This window comes from Aricia agestis, chromosome 1 (assembly GCF_905147365.1).
Source record: "Aricia agestis chromosome 1, ilAriAges1.1, whole genome shotgun sequence".
In the NCBI taxonomy this organism is placed as follows: Eukaryota; Metazoa; Arthropoda; class Insecta; order Lepidoptera; family Lycaenidae; genus Aricia; species Aricia agestis.
The window spans coordinates 5092321-5117591 of NC_056406.1; the positions used below are offsets into that span (position 1 = coordinate 5092321).

Below are 25271 nucleotides of genomic sequence, written 5' to 3' on the forward strand. Positions count from 1 at the left end.
AATTAAATCAGATGTGAATAGCGCGTTTAAGAAATAAATTGTTTGAAGTCACTCGATTTTACTTTTATTCTATCTTTTGTGAAGTCATAATTTAAATTTATTTACATAGATTTATACAAGTTTTTCTTTGGAAATTACAGACGTCCTTCGGTTGATTTAAATGAATTCTGTAAACTGTTTTTAACTTGCATACAACAATACAATTCAGACTCAAATAAGTATTAACAAAGATATAACAAACATCCATATTCGATTCTCCGACAATGGACTCCCGCTGATCACGTGGTCTCTGGCGTGCTGTACGCAGGAGTCGTTGAGCGCGTGTACATTGATGACGCAGCTGTAGTAGTGTGCGGACGCGCGGGGCGTGCGTGTACGCTCAGGTTTATTGAAATCCACGGCGTACAGGCCGAACTTTGAGCTAGAAATAATGAGATTTGGTGTTTATTATATTGATATAATGGGAAGTTACTGGATCCTGCAGGGTGATCACAACGTTGGACTCGGATAATATTAATGTTTATAGCGAGCGTTTATTGGTTGTTGCGAAAGGAGGTTATCTACAGTGGCGTAACTATAGGGTAGTAGTAGGCAGGGCTGGCAAAATGTCCAAGGGGCCGTGAGGTCAGAATTTTTTTATACAGTGTTTTATTAATAACGTGACGATTTTTACTGATCAATTTGCTACGGGTCCCGACTCCCGGATCTTATAGTTACGCCACTGGTTGTCGAATACCTACCAGTCATATTTTGCATTGTGAACTGTCCGCAGGCCATTGAACTAAATGAAGACATATTGTTTACGTGCAGCAGCTGTTGGAAGCTGCACTTGTTAGCTTCTAGGTACTATCAGAGAAGTTGATTCCTAGGCAGATGGATGACCTGAGTAATTTAGTCGTGTTACGTCAAACCCATCTGAACGATCACAGAGCTAACCATAAAGTTAATATACCTAGCGGAATAGAGCAACAATCTCAAGCTGCCAAACGAAACCGAAATTGGTTTCATCTGTGTGTAAAAATATGTGTACGTATACACAACATGACTACTACACAAGAATGATTGAACATGATTTCTATGAGATTAAGTTGTCAACGTGCTGCACGTGCCGACTGGACGTCAAAAAAAGAGTGCTGCTGTCATGTATCACACGTCTCTTTTTACCCCGCAGTGTTACTGATAGTGACATCTCTCTTGCTCAGACCTTTGTTTCTCTATTCCGCTAGGTATATTAACTTTATGGAGCTAACATTGAATTGACATAAGCCTACTTAATGAAGTATGTCAACTGCCTAGGAATCAATTGCTTTGATGGTATATCAATGTAAACCAAATAAAGGACGAAGACCATCGACGTACCTAAAACCATCCAGCCATTCAAAATTGTCTAGCAATGACCAATACGTGTAACCAGTCACAGTTATATTGTCTTCGTTGATGGCGAGCAACACCTGAGGAAACAAAGCCTGATTAGAACACAAAACTATGTTGTGCCAATTTCACTAAAGTCAGTTAAGCCTGGCCGCATACACAGGTTTTCCGTATGTGCATGGATGATTTCCTAATGAGGAATTACGATTTGGAATTCCATGAGACAGTAGGGGCGTTTGGGTGGGCGACCGCCCAGGGCGCCGGATAAAAAGAGGTGCCCAACGCAAACAAAAGGGGCGCCGCCTTTTGTAGTACTGCCAGCACCCTGGGCGCCGAAGAAATCTCGCCCAGGGCGCTGGTAGTGCTAAATCCGGCCCTGCCGTGAGACTAGCGCGAACATACATTTTTTCAAGCGCGAATGCGCCGGCTTTCACTTGAAACGTAGAAGTATCTACGTGCGGAATTCGCCATCCGTTAGGAAAAAAGCGGACGTGTGCGCCAGTTAATGTATTTTCTACTGATTCCATGCATTCGGATTTCCGAATACGGAAAACGTATGCGGCCAGCCTAAAAATCATTGATTAGGTATGTCATCTAAGGGACGTTTTTATCACAGATTTTTTCAGGGCTCCCGTAAGGACCACTGGTGCAAACAAAAAGATTTTGGCGCCTCTTTAGGCAAATTTTTTGGGTCCTTGGTTTTGGCGCCCCTAAAGATGGCGATTTGGCGCCCCTAGAGGATGGCGCCCGTGTGCATTGCACACATTGCACATAATATTGTGGTAGCGGCGGCCCTGGATTTTTTATGATTAAAAGATGGTAACATTTAGACAGGCGATTAACATAATCCAGAGGCGTTAGTGAGAAATGAGATAAGAACTAAATTTAAATCTTAGTTATATAAGTAGGTAAGTACCTATAGTATTTGCTCAAAATGTCAGAAGATAAGATAAGTCTCTGCACCAGCTATAATTGTACTCAACCAATACTCAACCTGCGGGCCGCCAGAACTTTAACAGTGGCCCGTTAAACCATTTTTATATTCACGCTCACCGGCAAAACAGTGCAAAGTCGTCAAAATTTAGCTACTTTTAAACCAATCACTTTAAAAAACGTTATTTTTTCACCATAACAATTTTTGATTCCGGCTCGCAACACCAAAACCACAACGTGTTTGTGGCCCATGTAAAAAATGGTTGAGTACCACTGCTCTATACGTACCTGTTTTAAATGCTCCTCAATATACTCTATCCTATTGAAGTCATCCAGTCCAACGCCTTTGGTAGAGAAGCCGTTTTCTGCTATCATAATCTCCATATTTCCATATTCTCTCTTTATCCATTGGAGAATGCGTCGAAGGCCTTGGGGAACCACCTGTTTGAGCAATCAATGTTTTAATGATAACTTTGTATAAAATAACAGTATTTTTTGTACCTTACTCTATTGCACCAACTTTATCACTTTTACTATGGGATTAAGCAACATTATTTGAAAGAAAGAAAGAAAAATAAATTTATTTGGTATAACATCTTACAAAAATAATTCTTAACAGTTATTAAATACTACCCTAACTAATACCAAATTGGTTCCCATTCAGCAATGTTGCGAACGGATCCGCAACGCTGGGGCCGAATCACGAAACCGTTTTGAGAATCAATCGAACTTATAATCGGAATGCCGCGTCCTGCTCTAACAAACGTGTAATGACGTTGTTAGAGCAGGACGCGGCATTCTCATTCGATTCATATAGTAGGCCTTCAGATTTTCGACGCCTCTCCTATTCGAAAGGCGTCAAATTCATATCCATACTAATATTAAAGGTGCGGAAGTGTCTGTCTGTTTCTTTTTCACGCCCAAACCGCTCAATCGATTTTGCTGAAATGTGGTATGGAGATTTCGAGTCTTTGAGTCCCGGGAAAGGACACAGGATACTTTTTATCCCGGGAAAATGTACGGTTCCCGCGCAGTAATCGAATTTCGGTGCAACCATGTGTAACGTAGTTACATTATGTTTTAAATTTTAATATTATCTGTTCGTGAGATTTCTTTTTGAGAAGCATTTAATTGTGAGCTACATATCATGATACTCTATGTAATGTATTCTACTGGCCGTTTAAAAGTTACCGGCATCATAATCTGTGTAGCTCCCTTCAGCGCGCCCTGCGCTTCGCAGGTGGCGCCGATCTCCGGCGAGCCGGTCAGGAACCACTTCCCCGGCTCATCCCCCGCCCGCTCCGGCCTGATCAGGTAAGTTGTGTAGTAGTTCACGCTGTAGAAGTCTGCTGTGCCTGTCAAAAAAATTCGATCACGTAGCATCTAAGGTCATTACTCCTACCTTAGGGTTGATTCAGACCGCAACGCGACGCGTAGATGCATTTCTAAATTTGTACGGATTTTACAGACTTGCACTACGCGCGACGCCTCACGCAATTGAAGTCTATGAAAAAATATGCATCAACGCATGCAGCAACGCAAAAGGGGTAGTCTAAAGTATTGATTAAAAGTTAAAGTCAAACCTGGGATATCGATATGTTGTTTTTCTAGGCCAATTTTATCGCAGATTAGCTAGTGGTCGGTAGAGAGTTAGGTCTTGCTATTATTTCACAACATAAAAAATATCCTTTACTTAGAATTTGTTTAGCAAGTAAAAAAATGCTGCAGTTATTAAATTATTGATGTTGTGAAAGTTAATTAGAAGCGAGGATAAAAACCTTTAATAAAAAGCTTTTCATCTTCAGTGAAGGCGGGCAGGCGGGACTTCTTGTAGCCCTGTTTGAGGCTGTAGTTCAACATCGTCTCCTCTGTGCTGGGCGGCCAACCGCCTACCTTGGAGAATATTGGGTGAGAATAGCGCCCAATCTACAATAAATAGTTATTAATGCAACTGATGATTACAGAGAACTTCTAGAATTCATTGTGAGAACCGTTTGAGTCAGATTGTTATTTTATAGAACGTACCGAATGTTGTCTACCGAGTTCTGCTAGTGCCAGATCTTCGGGCGTAGCTGGCTCCATCCACAGTATATTGTTTGCCAATGATATTTTGCCTGCAAGAAAAATCGCAAAACGTTACATAGGTATTTGGTTCGACGAGCCGAGTAAAAACGATGATATTATACAGATGACAGGTATATAATACTGTACCATTGTATTTAGCCTTATATTCCTTCTCGTAAATACGGTAGGCAGTTGCGTGAGCGAGTAGGATGTATTTGTTGCAAAGAAAAGGCGCAAACTCTGGCTCTAGAATCCCCGGAGCGAAACCTCCGAAATTGTAGTTGAAGTCGCAGACGGAAATCGCTTCATTGATGGTGATCCACGTTTTGACTCGATCGGCAAACTCGGCGAAAAGCACTCGCGCGTAATCCTCGAACCAGTCGACTATCAGTGGATTGGTCCAGCCGCCTGAAAGCAAGTAAAAAGGTAAGTAGGTATTACAATGGTACCAACTACCATCGAAGAAATTGATTTAAATAGGTAATTGGGTAGATCCGCGATCTGCCTATGAATCAACTTCTCTGATAGTATTGTAAATGAGCGTCATCAGAAACGCGGCCGTTAAGCGTTTGTCAGATGAATATTTGGATGTCTCGAAAAGTGTCTCTACAATATTGTTGTAGAGTCACTTTAGTTTCTTTTACCAAGACTTCAAGACCCTCTCTACATACGGAAATCCTATGTAATATTTCCGTTCAATTACAGTCTCAAAACTGGGTATCTAAATAAGAGTATTTAAGCTACAGATTGTCAGAACTGCTATAACAAGCCGTCGTAGGCAGAATCTCACCCAGGTCCTGCAGCGGTTGCGGCAGGTCCCAGTGGTACATGGTGACGACCGGCTCCACGCCTTCCGCCAGCAGAGCGTCGATGAGATCGCTGTAGTACCGCACGCCGGCGCGGTTGATCCTGTTACTGAACCCCGTGGGCAGGATCCGCGACCAGGATATTGAGAACCTATAGAAGTATTAAGCTAACTTATCGATTTATCGCCCCCGAAACCCCCTAAATGTCTTTTTATTCGTGTTTTGTCGATAAACTGAAAAATACATAGACATAATATATACCTATATATTATGTCTATGGAAAAATATGACTCTTCCTGACATCTATTGACGAATAATAATACTATTTTGTTAGCAACTAATTGTTTTGACGACCAGCAGATGGCGTTATTAAGTAACACGAAGTTAATGAGGGTTTGCTATACCGAGCAAAGCAAAGCATCCAGGTACTTATCTATACTAATATTATAAATGCGAAAGTATCTCTGTCTGTCTGTCTGTCTGTCTGTCTGTTTGTCTGTCTCGCTTTCACGCCAAAACTACTGAACCGATTGCAATGAAATTTTGTACACAGTTATTCTAGAGTCTGAGAAAGGACATAGGCTACATTTTGATGTGGGAAAATATCTTATTTCCATGAAAATATCGATGAAAATGAATTCGCATTGCGCATGGCCAGCGCTCATCCCGGGGGTCCTGGGTTCGAGTCCCGCAGGCGGAACAAGTTTTCAATGTTCCTGGGTCTTGGATGTGTATTAAAATAATATTTCAAAAATCTTAAATAATTATATTTTATGTATAATATTATAAAAAATCCAGAAATATATCGATGCAATTTAGTTCTAATACGATTCAACAGATGGCGTTTTATTTTATTTTAGTTCTAATACGATTCAACAGATGGCGTTTTATTTTTTACTTAAATATATTTTATGTATCTATACTTCTATACTAATCCATACTAATATTATAAATGCGAAAGTATCTCTGTCTGTCTGTCTGTCTCACTTTCACGCCAAAAACTAATATTATAAATGCGAAAGTATCTCTGTCTGTCTGTCTGTCTGTCTGACTGTCTCGCTTTCACGCCAAAACTACTGAACCGATTGCAATGAAATTTTGTACACAGTTATTCTAGAGTCTGAGGAAGGACATAGGCTACATTTTGATGTGGGAAAATATCTTATTTCCATGAAAATATCGATGAAAATGAATTCGCATTGCGCATGGCCAGCGCTCATCCCGGGGGTCCTGGGTTCGAGTCCCGCAGGCGGAACAAAAAGTTTTCAATGTTCCTGGGTCTTGGATGTGTATTAAAATAATATTTCAAAAATCTTAAATATATTTTATGTATAATATTATAAAAAATCCAGAAATATATCGACGCGATGCAATGAACATTTTAGTTCTAATACGATTCAACAGATGGCGCTTTTTTTACTTCGTTGGAACATAAAACTAATCATACTTATTAGTTATTATGTTTTTGTTTATAGTTTTTAATACGTTAGAATATTATGTTTAATAATATTATCACTTGCTATAATAATAATCAATCTATCTTATCTTATAGAACTCCTACTGCATTTCTAAGGAGTTCGAGTGTGTTGTGTTGTGGCCTATATTCCATCCAGAAAATATTTCAATGCAATCAACATTTTAATTCTAATATATGAAAACAGATGGCGCTTTATTTTTTACTTCATTATTATAACAGAACTAATCATACGGTACCTACTTTATTATATATTATTGTTTTTATTCATAACTAGCTGTTGCCCGCGACTTCGTCCGCGTGGACTTTAGTGTATAGCGCGCGGTGTCAACAAAATTTGTGTCAAATTTAAAAACTTTTTAAAACCCTGGTAAGTGGTACCCCTCTTAGGGCCGCGCTACACCGGAATGGCAGCGCTGAAAGTGCTTGCCTCGCCGCTGCCATTCCGGTGTAGCGCGGCCCTTAATTAATCAAAATACCCAAAAACAGCTGTGCAGTGTGCACATAATCTGTACTAATATTATGAATGCGAAAGTATCTCTGTCTGTCTGTCTGTCTGTCAGTCTCGCTTTCACGCCAAACGCCAAAACTACCGAACCGATTGTAATGAAATTTTGTATACTGATAGTCTAAAGCCTGAGAAAGGACATAGGCTACTTTTTTACTGGAAAAAAGGGTTGTAAGGGTCGTAAATTTGTTCAAAAAATTCATAATAGATGGCGCCGTGCGTCTTCTACATCGCGCTGACGCTTGCTCAAAAGTCTTTCTATAAGAGGTGGTATCATCCTACATTTAAGTCTCGATTTTTTTCGATTGTTATATCTATTCTACGGTATTAAATAACTCAGTACTTTATCTGTGCAGGCAGTGACGTAACCTTAAGACCAAATTTCACCAACGACTGTTAAAGTTAATGCTCGAATTAGTATCACGTTAGCTGTTTTGTTTTTCATATGAATGAAAGAGAAGACAGGATATTTTAACAAGCTGTTAACACTAACAGACGTTGGTGAAATTGGGGCTAAACCTATCAATGATAAATAGTTTATGGGTAAAGTTGTGTAATTGGGGGGCTAAATAAGCTTTAAAATTTGGCATAATATATAAAGTTTAACATACAAAAATGAAGTACTTATTGTTTGCACACTGCACAGCTGTATTGATTTAAGGGGTACCAGCAGGGGCGTAGCGTACCTTGGCGGGGCCCCGTATAAAAATTTGTTTGGGGGCCCATAGGAAGGGTAAAGATTTCTCAAAAAAGAAAAAAACATATTTTGCATAAAATTAAAAGAAATATTTATTCATCATAATAATTACTTATCTATCTGTCACATTATTTAAAAACAATTCAAATTAAATATTAACTCTCCTTGCCCTTTTTCGGCAAACTGATTAAGTAATTAAATCATTCATAGCTGATGATAACTTTAGTTTTTCTAAAGTTTCTGCCTCTATGGACAATAGTGACAGGTCTGACCGAAGTTCTTAAAATTTGAACGCACGCTTTACTCGGGAAAAAAGAAATCGTTTTTTTTTACTTTTCTCTTTTCTGAAATTTAAAAAATTTGGGAAGTTATTATTAATTTTTGCTTACGCACCTTGGGGGGCCCTCGTAGGTCGGGGCCCCGTATAATTGATACGGCTGATACGGCGGTAGCTACGCCCCTGGGTACCAGGGTTTTTTTATAAAAGCTTTTGACACCAATTTTGTTGACATCGCGCGCTATAAACTGAAGTCCACGCGGACGAAGTCGCGGGCAACAGCTAGTTATTATATATAATTATCGCGGGGAACTTTTCTCCCGCAACAAAAACTGGTTCAGCCGTTTAAACGTAGTGATTATATTCTCTTTGAGCCGTTTACGCGTGAAGAGGTACACACCAAAGAATTCTGTTTAAACTGAAAATAGAAGTCTTTGCTACACACAGACAGTACACACGTCACTTTCGCTTTTGTATCTTAGATGGCCTACCTTCATTGTCTAATCTGGGTTCTAGCTAATCTTCGTATGTATATACGTGGGAGAGCCAGCTTCGGCACGAATGGGCCGGCTCGACCGGAGAAATACCACGTTCTCACAGGAAACCAGCGTGAAACAACGCTTGCGCTGTGTTTCGCCGAGTGAGTGAGTTTACCGGGAGGCCCAATCCCCTATCCCTTCCCTACCCTCCCCTATTCTCTTCCCTTCCCATCCCTACCCTCCCCTATTACCCTATTCCCTCTTAAAAGGAACGGCAACGCACCTGCAGCTCTCCTGATGCTGCGAGTGTCCATGGGCGACGGAAGTTGCTTTCCATCAGGTGACCCGTTTGCTCGTTTGCCCGCTTATTTCATAACCCCCTTATATCACCAATTGCAGTTTCTTAAATATTGAGATTTCTCTTTTTAGCTCCCTCTGCAAAGTAAAATCGCGATACCTACCCATATCTTCTTTCCTTCCCTAAGTCCTTAACTTAACTTACGGTCACGATATAACAATGATCTTGCCTATAGAAATGCAGTCCGAGGTCAGCTGTTATCTGGACGTCCTCCAGCCACTTGTGGTAGGAGTCGGCGGCCACGTCCCCGGTCACGTTGCCCAGGACTTTGTTCGGGGACGAGTGGACCAGCTTATCCCAGATGGTGGGACCTTTGCCTAGAAATTAAAAAGTAAAAAAATTCTGCGATTAGGAGATGAAATCGGACGTGCCACGATTAGCTTTTTTCATAGAATTTTTGTGGTCTTTATGAAGATTTGTACCTTGTCTGACCGCTGACGGTTTTGATCGCAGCTTACAGACTCGCATAGAGCCCATTACTGTTAAAAGTAGTTTACATCCTCTTTGGCCATTATTAAAAGTGAAGGCGTATCTTTCCTTTTCATTTTCCCGCTTTCAAAGGATAATTAATGAATTTCCGTGAATAAAAGCCCATTATTGTTAAGTAGTTTACATCCTCTTTGGCCTTGAAAGTGAAGGCAGTATTTTTTAAGGATTAAAGAATTTCGGTGAATAAAAGTTGTGATTTTTAATTATATTTGCCATCCTCTTTGATTATTATTTATTACGTATGTCAATCAGAAAAACTTACAAATTCATATTATAATGAGTATAGGAGAGTACATACCTACATACTCTGCAGCAAAAGAAAAACAAAAGGTTCACGATTTTTTCCTTGTCTAGCTAGTAGCTCTATTCATTCAAATTTAATCCTTAGCAAACAAGTTATAAAGTGACGCTGTAATGACTGAAATATAATCTGAAGAATAGATGGAATAGGACCTAGGGCACATACCTACTTGCGAATACAGATGAGTTCGGAAAGGTTTGCCAGAGAGCTCTACTTAAACTGTAACGTTCATTATAATATTAGTCATTTAAATTTAATAACATTAAATAAAATATTTTAAGGGAAAATATTATTTGAATCATTATCGGTCTCATGACGCATGGTTTTTCTTTTCATTTCAGGCCTTGGGCCTCTATCATGAGCTCTTAAATCCATTCTTTTTACGTCCTTATCTGACTGTATAAGGACGTAAAGTGAATGGATTTAAGAGCTCATAATAGGGCCCTTGTTGACGAAAATGAAAAGCAGAGTCAGAGCGTTGTCCAACGAAATGTGAATTCATATATTTTTTTGGTAATTAATATTAAAAAATAAAAATTAATTAGCTATAGGACATTACAAAAAACTTTGACTATCATGTACGCGAAATTAACATAATAATTCTTAAGTATTATATTACCATACATCGTTGGTAATTATAACAAAAAAGATAGCCTTGATGATAAACAAATATTGAAAGAAGTCTCTTTTGAAGCTCTTAGTTACAAGGTCTCTCAGAAGGTCCTATTATTAATTTTTGGGTCAGTCTAAGTGCAGTTCTTCTCCAAGGGTATAGGGTAATAGGGTAACTTCAGGGGAGACGGCCCTAGTAACTTGGAGACTCTACTGTAAAGGAATTATGATGAATAAACTTTTCTTATAATTATTATTAAAAATTAACGATTCATAAAAAAACTATCACTGGCAATCTCTCGTAGAGTGTCCGGGCGTGTTGGCCATATCGGCTAGGCCCTAGCCGCTAGGCCCTAGGGGAAGATGGCCAACTTACTCTTTTGCCTTTCCCTTTGCCCATGAGATCTCTTGACTTTGTTTTTTTCTCTGACTCTGTCAGTTCAGGTAAATCTATATAATATATTATAACACGCACTCAACGCACAGCCCAAACCACTAGACCGATCGGGCTGAAATTTGGCATGCAGGTAGATATTATGACGTAGGTATCCGCTAAGAGAGGATTTTGATCAATTCCACCTCCAAGGGGTTAAAATAGGGGATGAATGTTTGTATATCTTAATATATATATTTCTTGTGTGCGTGTGTATGTGACTGAACTCCTCCTAAACGACTGGACCAATTTTGATGAAATTTTTTGTGTGTGTTCGTGGAGATTCGAGAATGGTTTAGATTTACAGTTTGGTCTACTGGAAAATGTTTTTTCAATTAATTTCTTATTTATAAGGAGTTGTTGATTTTGGAATGTTTTACATTAGATCCGGCGGACGGCGCTATCATCGCATTCAATATTATTCTATTTCAATTTTAGTTTGTCCTGACAGATGGTGCTACGATTAATTTGAAAAAAATTTTGTTATTCAATTCATGTGCTGATTAAAATATTAAAAATAACACATAGGCTACAATTTTAACCGACTTTTAAAATGGGGGAGGTGTTATGTTCGTTTCCTTATATTCAACGATTACTCCACCGTTTGTTAACCGATTTTCAAAATTTTTCTTTTGGTATATAGGGTATCATCCCAATTTGGTATTATATTCAGAAAAGTGGTGATCTGATGAAGGATCCATAAGTAATCGAGGGAACTCCTCAAAACTTATAGGGAAACATATGGTGACTTCGGTTTCGTGAGAAGTATTCTAAGCATATGCTACCAACAAGTAAGATTTTGCACCGAGATATACCTGGTATACCGTGGTTCGGAAGGTGCTGAGAGAATTCCTGATTCTTTATAGATACAAGTTTGGGAGTTTCGGCGTTGTTTTAAGAACAGAAAGCATATGCTACTATGCAAATTACATTCTTCATCATCATCATCATCATCATCACTACCATATTATACCATTTCATAGTCTTTTAGATCAAGACTCGAGTTTGTCAAGCGATAATTAAAAAAAATCTATATCTACCTAATATTATAAACCTGAAGAGTATGTTTGCTTGAACGCGTCAATCTCAGAAACTACAGGTCCGATTTAAAAACTTATCTCAGTGTTAGATAGATCATTTATCGAGTAAGACTCATTTATCGAGAAGGTTATATTATATTATTACTCTAAGACTAATACGACAGAAGAAACTCAGGAAAATGTGGGAAAAACGGGGGAAATATTTTTTATGGGAAAATGTACCTACGGATTCTGTAAAATTTCTAATTTACGCGGGCGAAGCCGCGCGGGACATCTAGTATAATAATACTTTTTAACGCGAGCGAAGCCCCGGGCTCGTAACAATAAATTATTAAGGTAATTTTGAGACTAGAACTCCGAGAATATTTTTACTTCATCGAATGTTTACCTGTTTGGGACCTTTACAGAGGCAAGAACGACCAGTTCTTACGTTACCTTTACAGAGGTATCTCTGTAAAGGTCCCAAACAGGTAAACTTACAGCTTACAGCCGTCGACATGTCTTGTCGACGGCAGTCGACGGCTGCTGCAGCCTGCAGTCGTCTCAACCGGCTCAAAATCATGTTAAGACTCAAAATCTATACTTATAAAATTACATGTCCTGACTCCTGACTGACTGACTGACTGATTCACATCGCTGAGCAAAAACTGTAAAGTTACAGCCACGAAATTTGGTGAGTAAATTTGGGTTGTTTTATTGAGTAGACACCCACTAAGGAAGGAATTTTGAAAATTTTACCCCGAAGGGGGTGAAATAAGGGTTGAAAGTTTTAATGAAAGTCCGTCATTTCTTGAGTTAGAAACATGAAACTTTATTTTTGGGTTACTGATTAAAAATCAATGGATACGTATTTAAGCGTTTTTGGAAATTCTACCCCCAAGGGGGTGAAATTGGGGTTGAAAGTTTGAATGAAACTCCGTTATTTCTTGAGTTAGAAACATGAAATTTTATGTTTGGGTTACTGATTAAAAATGATTGGATACGTGTTTAAGCGTTTCTGAAAATTCTACCCCCAAGGGGGTGAAATAGGGGTTGAAAGTTTAAATGAAAGTCCGTCATTTCTTAAGTTAGAAACATAAAAGTTTATTTTTGGACTGCTGATTAAAAATGAATGGATAGCAGTGGCGAAGGGTGAATATTTTCGGAAGGGAAGCCGGAGTAAAAAATCTACTTACCAAAACGCTCAGCAGTCAGCACTGATGTTCAACATTGTTCGAGTTTCAAGTTTGATAATGATGCCTTTGAAAATGCCTTCTTAGTTAAGTTGTATGCGTGACGGCACATACGGTCATTCAAAACTAAGTTTGGAAAACGAAGTTTCCTTCGACAGCAAATAATCTGTCACACAACAGTCTCAGCTGTACGAGTCACAATTAACAAATCACAATACAAATTAATTTAAATTCGCGACACTGCACTCTTCTTAACGCTAAAACAAATAACATTCGACATTCGACAACATAAAACTAACAAGTTGTTTACAAACACTCATCCGCCATTTGACTCATAAGTCATAACAATTTACAATTTTACTTCATGACTCATCTTTCTCGCTCGCACTTGTGCGTTGCTAATTAACCTCTCTCCGTAATAACTCGCCGAGTATCGGCTTATTTCCGAGTATATTCGCGCGTGCTAGAACGAGACAGAACCTGACGATCAGTTCACAGGAATGAAAAGGACAGATGCTTACTATGAAATATCGTTGTATGAAGAAATAACCCGCTAATTTATCGGCTTCTATCGGAGATGTTCTACGCCTGCACGTTGCATTCCTATGTAAATTTGAGGCGATCAATTATTAATTCAAACTATTTCAAGTGAGAGAAAAATTTATTGCAAATAAAATTTTGTAGGCGTTTAGTGAATTCAAAGTTTTAAGTATGTAAAATATTTATTTGATAAAAATGTATTTGGCCCATAGATTCGATTTTCCAAAAGGGAAGCCGACGGGAATCGGGTTGTATGGACTCTTCGCCACTGATGGATAGGTATTTAAGCGTTTTTAGAAATTCTACCCCCAAGGGGGTGAAATTGGGGTAGAAAGTTTCAATGAAAGTTCGTCATTTCTTGAGTTAGAAACATGAAAGTTTATTGACGTTTGCGTTTGACGTTTGCTTAAATAGGGTCCGTTTTTACCCTTTGTATAAGGAACCACAAAAACAAAAAGGAGAAAAGTATCCATCTTTGTTATTATATTATGTTAACGCGGATGAAGTCGCGGGCAAAAGCTACTACTTCTATAATAATCATCAAAATCGGTTCAACAGCTTATGCGCGAAAACTGACAGACAAAATAGTATTAGTACGGATTTGGTAATATGACTCACCGTCTTCATTCCACCCCCCTTCGACCTGGTAGGCGGCGGTGGCAGCTCCGAACCGGAATCCCGGGGGGAACTCGTACGCAGCCTGAGCTGTGTGCACCACGCTGAAAAATATGACAAAATATGTTCAGAGAACCCCTGACCTTCATGCCAACGAAAGGTTTACTCTTAAACATAGGAGTGGTAAATTTAGTGAACGAATCGGTAATCTAATAATTAATGGAGCACTATGAGAATACACAGAGCCAGATGACCGATTTGGTCGTCAGCCCTTAGTCGAATTAGAATAGGAAGACCCAATGCCGGTTTTAGGACTACCAGCTTCCAGTGGCTTCAGCTGTATTAGCTACTTCCCTGAACAACCTTTTCTGATAATCTGCTTAACTAATCTCGCGTCAGATTATCAAAAAAGGCTGTTCAGGGAAGTAGCTAACGGAGTTTTAATACAGCGGAAGCCACATGACCGATCCGGTCGTCAGCTCTCCGTCAGCAGCAAAACTTGCAAAATAATGACTGCACAATCTTCTATATCGAGTTACTCGTTTTGGATAATCTCAAATTAGTTTAATACTACCTTATCACGACCGCGAGGTAAGCCGCCATGGCTGGTAATGATACCGCACTTGTACTATCACGTAACAATTATGCTAATAATGTGTCATTAAAATATTGGTTGTTCGTAAAAACTGTTCGCCCTACGGTAGGACGCGACGTTGAGGTAGGACTTCTACCTCAATGTCACTCTTGATAACACTCTTGAATAGTGGTATTAAAGTAGTGCGCTAGAGCGGTACAAGTCTACGGGAAAATATGCATTGTTGAAAATCGTCACACACGATTATTGTATCTCTGTATAAAGACAGTCTTGTTAGTTCTTCTTTATAATACATTTATTATGCAATTTTTTATCACACGGAATTCGAAACTGTTTATATTTCGGGAAAAAACTATCATTTCTTTGTCTTTTCGTCATGGGAATTATAACTTCAGACCCAATTTCAGTAATTTATAACATAGCAGATTGACGGACAGTGGACACGATTCACGATTTCACGATTTAGTATCGACAACGGCTGTATATATTTTAACGATATTATGTGTCGGGAGGATTAGGAGGATTATGAAATTCACAGTGAACTCTTTATAGGGAACTTATACACGCCCTACAATAATCATCACTTTGTTTTGTTACATTCTGTAATTATGTAACTATAGTTTTTCCTGAAATCTCAAACCAAGCATTTACTTACCCAAAATTTTCGATTTTATAATTCATTTTTATACTTGAAAATAAGCCCCCAATTGTTTCATTTTCTAAAATTAGATACAACATTATAATTCCAAGAATTCGATCTGAGCAAAAACACGATATGAAAATCACAAAGATGCATCTAATCAAAAATTTCAGAAAATGTAATTTTCACAAATTTTTCATTTATTGCCATAATCGTGCATCGAACTAAGTAAATATTTTAACACATTGTATAAAATTCTATCATTAAGAAATCGACCTAGCGGATTTTTAAAATGCTGTACATATATATTTATCGAATTATTGAGAAATAACTAATTTGGCGATGAATCCGCGTCGTCCTTTTTCATCTGGCATATGAAAGTCGGGCGTGAGTGTGAAGAGAGAAGGACGATGTTTGATTTTTTGGGTTAGTCGCCCTTTTAATTATATTTTCTGTCTTTTCTTACTTGTAACGCCGAGTAACGCTCGGTACCCAGTTAGGTATAAATAAGGTGTAACAAAAGTAAGTGATAATACTTTAGGCTTTAGGTATATGAGTCCCCATGTTAAAGTAGCAGAGCTGAAAGAGTCACTTTTTAAACTTTTGCATGGGAAAATTTCTGATTCGGGCGCTTGCCTATACAAATCAACGATATCAAAAATACAAATCACATAAAATTTTTTGCTTTTTCATTGCTGCGTCTCTCACAGTGAAGTGAAGTGAAGTGACTCATACACACCCTATAGTATTATTAAACACATATTATAATATATATACAGGGTGTAACAAAACTAAGTGATAATACTTTAGGGTATGTGTTCCTTACAGAGAGTTCACTTTGAAAGTAGCAGCGCTGAAAGACCAATTTTTTTTCACTTTTGTATGGACAATCGCCCCAGTGCAGCGTCATGAGTTTCCCCATAATTATACAAAACTGAAAAAAAATGGTCTTTCATTGCTGTTACTTTCCAGACGAACAGACAGACGGACAAACATTGAAGTCTCAGTTATAGGGTCCCGTTTATACCCTTTGGGTACGGAACTCTAAAAACGGTTCTTTCAATATTACAAACGGACACTCCAATTTTATTTATATGTATAGATATCTCATTACAATAAAAAAATCATATAAAATATAAATTAATAATCATACTCATTTAAATAATAACGCATTAAAAATAATTAATTTAATTATTGGCTGAGTGAATATGGGACAATATTTTTTTATTTAAAATTTTGGAATCCCTTATCAAAATAAAGGAAATCTTACACCGTTTTGTCCGTCTCATCTCGAAGTAAGATGTAAAATTATTAATTTTGAACATAGCAAACTCCTTTTTAGGTATCCGTACCCAAAAGCCGCCAAAAGGTAAAAACGGGACCCTCTTACTGAGACTTCGATGTCTCCCTCCCATACAACTCACATACAACAAACGTGATTTTAAGATAACTTGTCAAAAACCCTCAATTATAATTAATAATAAAACTCAAATAAAATAAATATATAAGGTGGGCTCCCATACAAAAAACACATTTTTTGCCTATTTTTGCTCTATAACGGTACGGAACCTTTCGTGCGCGAGTTCGCCTCGGACTTGGCCCATTTTTTTAATAATTTCGAGGCGGACAACCGCGCCGCGCCCCGCCGCGGACGATGCGTGTTCATACTTCATACAGTTGCGAGTCCGCGTGCGTCCTCATAAGTGGATACTGGATATTAGTGGATACTGGATATCCTAATTCCTAAGACAGTGCAGGTACCCAACCTTTTTTTCATACGGGCCACAGACAATGTAGTCTTTATGTCGCCCACAACCTAAAGGGGTAAAAAATTAACGTTTTTCAAAATTATTGATTCGCGTCGTCGCGCCGCGCCGCGCCGCATGTGGCCCGCCGGCCAAAACAGCTGTCCTAAGAGCTAGGCTGCAGCCCGGATTGCTAGCGCTCCGTTAGTTCTTGAGGCACGTTTTCGGATGCGGTGTTTTGACGGAACGACAGACATGAAATGAGAGGGTGAACGAACAATGCGACGACGCGACGCGAGAGAGCAATGTGGCCTCGCTCCATAGACTGTACTAATGTTATAAATGCGAAAGTGTGTCTGTCTGTCTGTCTGTCACCAAACCACTGAACCGATTTTGCTGAAAGGTATGAAGACGCTTTGAATCCCGGGGATCTATGCGTACCCAGCGGGGGCAGAGGGGGGCGCTGCCCCCCCCTGGAAGATATCAATTTTTCTACCAAGTGGGAATTAAAAAGTAAAAACGTGTTACCTACTCTGCGCAAAATGAAGGGTTGGAAACAAAATATATTTTCACTCAGAATAATAAAATTCAATTTTCATGATTTTTTGTTTTCGAAACAGGTATGCTGCCCCCCGAGCTGAAATCCTGGGTACGCCCATATACCCTATAGGCTACTTTTTATCTCTGAATAATGCTCGGTTCCGGCGCGATAAACTCGCACTTGGTCGATTTTTTGGGCTCCTCTTCCCCCTTGGTGAGATTTCGTAAGATTTGAAAATCTCGTGTGATATCTTTATATCACACAAGATTTTCTAAATCTAATCCTATGTTTTCTCTGTAAACTTGTTGATTAATTATTATTCAATCATGATCCACAGATAATATATATTTTTTTTATGAAATAAGGGGGCAAACGAGCAAACGGGTCACCTGATGGAAAGCAACTTCCGTCGCCCATGGACACTCGCAGCATCAGAAGAGTTGCAGGTGCGTTGCCGTCCTTTTAAGAGGGAATAGGGTAATAGGGGAGGGTAGGGATGGGAAGGGAAGGGAATAGGGGAGGGTAGGGAAGGGAATAGGGTAGGTATTGGGCCTCCGGTAAACTCACTCACTCGGCGAAACACAGCGCAAGCGCTGTTTCACGCCGGTTTTCTGTGAGAACGTGGTATTTCTCCGGTCGAGCCGGCCCATTCGTGCCGAAGCATGGCTCTTCCACGTGTAAAATATGGACATAATATTCTAGAAATAATTTTTCACACAACTTTACAGTTTTTTGCTGGCAAAAATTACGTGACATTTGCTATGACCTAAGTGAGATTTGGAAAGATTTAGTTTGACTCCCTGCCCCCCTAGAACAGCAAAAGAAATTAATGGACGCCACCTAACACTATTCCGGAAATCTTAAACAGTCACTTGTTACAAGTTTCAGTCCCTCAAAAACTTATCTGAGCAACCACTTATAATATTTTAACTATATTATATGCATAAAGTTAATATACCTAGCGAAAGGTATATTCGCTAGTTATAATAACTTCCGCTAGGTATATTAACTTTATGATTATATGTTGAATTGTTAAATATTGCTCATTAAATGCATAAGGCACTAATATAAGTAAATATATATATTTTTAATTAATATTTATTTTATAATTTAATTTAGTTACGTTCATAAATAATCACATGATAGATTAAAAATGCTAAATAAAAATGATAATGCACACATAAAAACGTTAAAAACTTAAAACATATGATGGGTTATTTAACCGCTTTTGGTCTTTTTAGGAAGTTCAGAATTTCGGTATAGAAACGATAAAGAAAATGTGTGGCTCTGTCACCACAAACTTACTTTATAATACTTTTAATATATTATTTTAAATGATTATTATTAATGGAAAAAGACACAATATTTTTAAATTTTTTATCAGGGCCGTCTCTAGCTTATGTGGCGCCCGTTGCAAACATTACCCTAGCGCCCCTAACAAGCGCGCGCGCGGTCAAAATGAAATGGGTACAAAGTAAAAGTACAGTTTGTCCGGCCGCTTAAGGGTGAGGACTCTAAGCGGTGGCTTCTTTTGTTCCACCAGTGACCAGACGAACTATAACAGGACATCAAGTTACCGCATAGGTACTGTCAAATTTCTCCAATATAAAATAGATAGAGCTCTAACTTCTCTACACCCGAAGAGCCAGCATGGCACAGTTTGTTTTCTAAATTGCTTTTTTGTAGGTATCTAAATCCAAATCCTCCCACTACCTATTTTGAAAAAACGAGCGATAGGACACTCACTATTACACTAAACAATATAATCTTCATTTAATATTTATGTCTTTTAAGGTTCATTTCACGTTGAAAAATAAAGATTATAATATTTATACTTATTGCAAAAGCCGAGCCGCTCATGGCGCGCCTTGCTTTGCTGTAATTCTACAAATATAAGAAGAGCTTCGGATATTACACAAAAATGTTTGCAAACTGGAGTTCTTTTTACGTTGGTCAATAAAGCGTGGGCCGTGGCGGCTGGCCAGCTCGGGCGCGCGCCGAGTGCGAGCGGCGCTCGGCGCCCCTAGGACCGCGGCGCCCGTGTGCACCGCACACATTGCACCTAAGGGAAAGACGCCCCTGGCTTTTATTTAACTTGTTCTGTACACAATATGTAATCTAAGAATGTAAGTAGGTACTATGTTCGGGTGGAATTTTGGAACTTAATTTTGAAGTAGATAATATATAATTAACCGATTGAGCTGAAATTTACATACACGTTTAGTTTGGATGACAATGCACGATATTAAGATAAGTGACATCACTCTAAATCCAATATGGCCGACCATCCAAGATGGCGAAATAGTTATTTTCTATGCAGTCCTACAATATGGATATTAAAAGAAAGGGCTTCTTGGGAGTAACTGGAAAACGAATGTAATGTCATTTTATATCCAATGGCGGCTCATCCAAGATATGGGAATAGTTATTTTTAAAGCACTTCTGAAATATGGGTATCAAATGAAAGGGCTCATTGAAAGTAACTCGGATACGAATGTAATATCATTATTCATTCTACATCCAATATGGCGGCTCATCCAAGATATACAGGAATAGTTATTTTTAAAGCACTTCTGCAATATGGGTATCAAATGAAAGGGCTCATTGGGCTCATTGAGAGTAAAATGAAAAGTAATAGAGTCAAGTCAAGTCGTGTCGTTAGTCGTTACATGACTTGTCGTATCGTGACATGACTTGTCGTATCGTGACATGACTTGTCGTGTCGTGTCGTGACGTGACGTGACGTGACGTGAAGTGACGGGTCGTGTCGTGAAGTGACGGGTCGTGTCGTGTCGTGTCGTGTTGTGTCGTGTCGTGTCGTTTCACGTCATGTTCCGTCAAGTCAAACCCAGCTGGATTTTAGAAAATGCCAGGTTGAATGAAACACACAAGGTTTTTTCACTGATCAAAATCAAGTACGATTTCTAAAAAACTTAAGTTAATCAGATTTTAACGAATTCTCGAAACAAAACAAACTACAATCATACAGACTAAAAAATCTAGCCAGAGATATCTAAAAAACAAAAAATAAAGTAAAATTAAAAAACTTTTTGAAGAAAAAAGCTCTCGAAAAATTTCGCGAATGTGTACGTCGCGATGGAAAATATTTGGACGGAGTGACCTTCAAAACATAAAATCCGCATGTCTCGTCTTTCATTTTGTGACAAAACTATTTGTGTTCTAAAATTATAACATCCTTTAATTAAAATGGAAGTTTTATTTAAGATCAATTAACATAATATTATTGTCCATATATGATAGAAATGTAAACACTAAAATACTATCTAAAATATACAGATATATTATATATACAAACTTTAAATATAAAACTATAAAAAGAAAAACTTGCCCAAGTCGTCCTCATCTGGCAGAGTGCCCAGCATGCTGACAGCATTGCCACGTTGGATGGCAATTGCTATCCGCTGTGCCAGGTAGCTCCCAGCTCTGGGGTCTCGGGTGGCTTCAACAAGCTTCTTAGATATTCCTCTAAAAAGCTTATGTGCCCCCGGACCCCATGCGCCTAGAGTTTCCACCCCAAACGGTTCAAATATAAGATCTCCGCTGAGGTTCTCATATTTGCGCCGCTTGAGGTTTTCTGCTTGGTTTGCGGCTGCGCCCGCACAGCTCGAGGTGCTCTGAATATGGGACGAGGCGAGTGTGTCGACACAAGTAGCGTCCCACACAAGGGCCCGACCCACATTCCAGGGCACCAGGGTCATTCCATCGGGTCTCTTGCCATCGTCGCGCGCCAAACCGGAGGGCTCCAGTATCGCTGGCACGCCGGCAGTGACAAGAGTCCGACGAATGAGGTCATTCAGGTTGTGATGCCGTGAAAAGCGTCCGGCACTTCGCGAGCAGCACAACCCGTGGTGACCATAGCTGTCAACGCGCGCGCCGCAAACACACTGATGGGGGACGACATGGGGGACACCAAGACGCAGGGCAGTGGCAAGACGGAATGTATTACGGTCCAGCAATGTTCCTGTGTTTTTAGATGGCAGTGCCTGCAGCCAAGCTCCCGACTCCCACCTCTCCACGGCCAAAAGTCGAGCCCGTTCTACGGCGCTGGTAGACGTGTTAAACAGTTTATTACGCACCAGTTCGCAGATGGGCTCGTCCCAGAGCCTTTGGGAAGATGTGTTCTTGGGAACCTCGCTGCCGGCACTAGCAATGTCCCAGGCATCCTTGGCCTCGCCCGCAAAGGGAATGACGAATGGGCAAGATGAGGGCTCTAAGATTTTGGCTATTACTGCGCGATTTGCGTGGACCGAGGACAAGAACGCCGGTAAAGCTGTGTCCGATGTTTTTCGTATTCCCAGGCCACCGAACCTTACTGGTAGTGTAGCTTGGGTCCAGGAACGTTCATCAAATTTTATGTTTAAAATTGTGGAAAGCGTATGCTTTAGGGTGTCATCTAAGCTATGGAGAAGTTCTGGGAACTTCCAGAGCTGACAACACCGCAAAGCATACGTAAATTTTGGAACGAATAAACAATATCGAATCAGAGTAAATGCCATGTGATTGTTAATTTGGAGAAGACGATCTAAACTTTCACTAAAATTCCGTGTTTTTTCATTTATATAGTCCGGAAAAGAATCGGCTAGAACAGGTGAACCCAAGAGAAAAAGTGCACTCTTCTCAATCACTGATAATTCTGGGGCGACGGCCTTGAAACTGGATATTATCTCATCTCTATCCCCACAATCATCAGGGACAAAAAGTTCACACTTCCCCAGGTTCAAATCTAGGCCTATAATTCTGAATTCGCGAATCAGAGTCTGAAAATCCGAAAGAACTGTAGATGCGTCGCTGGCAAGGGTCCCGTCATCTAGATACCACACGTTGAATTTGGAATTTAGGAGTTCGATGACCGGGTGAATAGCTAGACTGAAAATTGCTGGACCTAGAGGGTCGCCCTGTTGACAGCCAACTTCAGACTGGATTAAGTGGTTCTGGTAAATGAGTTTAGTGGGATCTCGGTAGCACTGTAACATGAAGGGTAAAATGGTGGGGGCTTTGGTTTTTATCTGTGTTAACATGGCGACCCTGTCTACAGAATTGAAAGCGTTTGAAACATCCACCTTTAAATATATACTATTTTTTGAATTTTGAACATGAGTGCGAAAAGAGTGAACGGCTGCCTCACAGCCACCTTTGCAGGCGAAACCAAGTTGCTTGGGTTGGAAATATGATGACAGAGATTTTATGGACCTGCAGGCTATCTTGGCAGTGAGGCGCCGGTATGTTGAGCCGACAGCGATCGGTCGAATGCCACCATCTCTCTTCCTCAGCGCGCAGAGGTTTGCTCCATACAGGATGTCTACGATATCTGAAGCAACCTCACCACGAAGCATGAGGTTGCACAAATTCGTGACCTCCTGCAGGAGTTTCTCTCCGGCATCCCCACAGCAACCGCTGGTGAGGTCCTTCAGATGCTGAGAGGTGATACCGTCGAGACCGCCTGCTGAACCCGGAGGAAAAGACATGATGGCTCCACGAACACTGTCGACTGTCGTTTGAAGAGGTGGTGTTCCGTCATGGGCGTCAGAAATGTGTTGAGAAGTCAGTTGATGGGGGTGTTTCTTTTGTAAGGCCGAAACGGTTTCTGGGGAGTTCGGAGCAATCGTGTCGCTGGAAAAGAGCAGCCGCGCAGCGCCCTTAATATCCCCCTCACTAATTTTATTTTAATTAAGAAATCCTAAATCTGCCACGGGACACCTTTATATTGAGGACTGAGGTTATAACTTAAAAGTTAAAATGTTTAAAGGGAAATTTATTTTTTCTTTTTAGAGTACTATTTAAATAAAATAAAAGCTTTTCTTCAAAAAGTTTTTTGATTATATTTTATTCCTGCCAGTCATCGTATTGTCACAACGTAGCAAGTTGATTTTTAAGTTTGCAGTTAGTCACGTATGTGAATCCAAAGTCCAAAATAAGACTATTATTACTATATTATTTAGGTTGGTTGGGAGTTTCTTCGCATTTTACATAAAAATTCCAAAGGTGTTTTTATAAAATTATTTACAATTGATTAAAGTATATAGGTGCCATTTTGTTCGATAACTTTTTGGCAGTTCTTGTTGTTGGTAGGGATATGATCCCATTGCTATAAAAATTTTGGGGTTTATGATGAAAAAACTGCGACATGTGGTTTTGGCAGTCCTCTTGTGATGTCAACCTGACACTGCCTAAGGAATGCTGCAGCGTCCGAAACAGCTGAAAATCTGAAGCTGCAACTTGCAAGGTCAGGACTATACGGCGGATGCCAGTTTTCATCAGAATTAAAATGTTAAATAACTTTATGAAATGACTGATGTATTTAATGAAAACTGGCCAAGTTAGATCTAATCTATTTTAAGATCTAGATATTCAATAAAGCAAAGAAATAGACTCTATTATTTGTTCATAATGGTATTTAGTTCCTATACTTACATATATATTTCAATTTTCCAAAGAACTTGTCTGACATATCTTCAAAAACATTTAAATGGTCGATCTACAACAGATGCAGGCATCAGTCTTCTGTGTAGTATTTTTGAAGCTTGGGAGGGGTCGCAGGATGCACTTGGTATTTTCTGTGATCTCTCTAAAGCATTTGACTGTGTGGAGTATGATACTCTAATAAGAAAACTACACCATTATGGTATAAGGGGCACGGCACTTAAACTTCTAAAATCTTACCTTACAAATAGAACGCAGAGGGTGGAAGTTAACTCCATAAGGTCTAATGGAACCAAAATAAAACTAGGTGTGCCACAAGGGTCCATTTTAGGCCCTTTTCTTTTTCTCATCTATATAAATGATTTACCTTATCTTGTTAAAGATAAGCATGAGATAGTACTTTTTGCTGACAACACGCGAGCCTCCAGACCCCACGAAGGACTCTGTCAACGCCAACGCCGCTTCGCCAGCTAACGGTTCGATGGCAGCGTAGTATCCGCAGCGCTAACGCATGCTGCGGGCTTCTGAGCAGCTGTCTATTCCGGGCGCTTATGTGTTCCGCCCAAACAGGACTGCAGAACCGCTGTATAAAGCCATCTGCAGGTGGACTATGGACCACAGATTTTGGCAGAAGGCAATTCAGGGCCATTGCCATCTTCTTTAGTTTTAATGCCAATCGACGAAAATGAGGGTTATTAAAAATTCATTCAGAATCAAGGATCAAACCCAAGCACTGCATTTCAGCGCCGATCGGCACACTCAGCACATATGTGGGAGAGCCATGCTTCGGCACGAATGGGCCGGATCGACCGGAGAAATACCACGTTCTCACAGAAAACCGGCGTGAAACAGCGCTTGCACTGTGTTTCGCCGAGTGAGTGAGTTTACCGGAGGTCCAATCCCTTACCCTATTCCCTTCCCTTCCCATCCCTACCTTCCCCTATTCCCTCTTAAAAGGCCGGCAACGCACCTGCAGCTCTTCTGATGCTGCGAGTGTCTATGGGCGACGGTAGTTGCTTTCCATCAGCTGACCCGTTTGCTCGTTTGCCCCCTTATTTCATAAAAAAAAAACCCTCCTCCACATCTCTGCGACGCGCCCATAGAAAAACATGGCCTACGTCTTTTCGACTGTGACTAGTG

General features: G+C 39.8%; 1 protein-coding gene across 1 annotated transcript; it reads right to left on the reverse strand.

Moving 5' to 3' along the window:
- Positions 1-210: 210 nt before the first annotated feature.
- Positions 211-23176, reverse strand: LOC121730959 (myrosinase 1-like). Its single transcript, XM_042120208.1, has 11 exons — positions 22902-23176; positions 14173-14273; positions 9137-9284; positions 5159-5325; positions 4516-4776; positions 4330-4418; positions 4083-4230; positions 3496-3659; positions 2593-2745; positions 1360-1451; positions 211-421 (listed from the first exon to the last, which is right to left on the reverse strand). Exons 1-11 carry the CDS (start codon positions 23174-23176, stop codon positions 211-213), a joined length of 1809 nt encoding a protein of 602 aa, XP_041976142.1.
- Between the last annotated feature and the right edge of the window lie 2095 nt (positions 23177-25271).

Bases quoted from the DNA above. Each gene is read 5' to 3' on its own strand.
- LOC121730959 (XM_042120208.1), bottom strand. From the start codon at position 23,176: ATGTCTTTTCCTCCGGGTTCAGCAGGCGGTCTCGACGGTATCACCTCT. The intron at 4,777-5,158 runs GTGAGATTCTGC...ACTTGCTTTCAG, and splicing joins GCAACCGCTGCAGGACCTGG to GCGGCTGGACCAATCCACTG. The intron at 422-1,359 runs GTACGTCGATGG...CATTATTTCTAG, and splicing joins GAATGGCTGGATGGTTTTAG to CTCAAAGTTCGGCCTGTACG.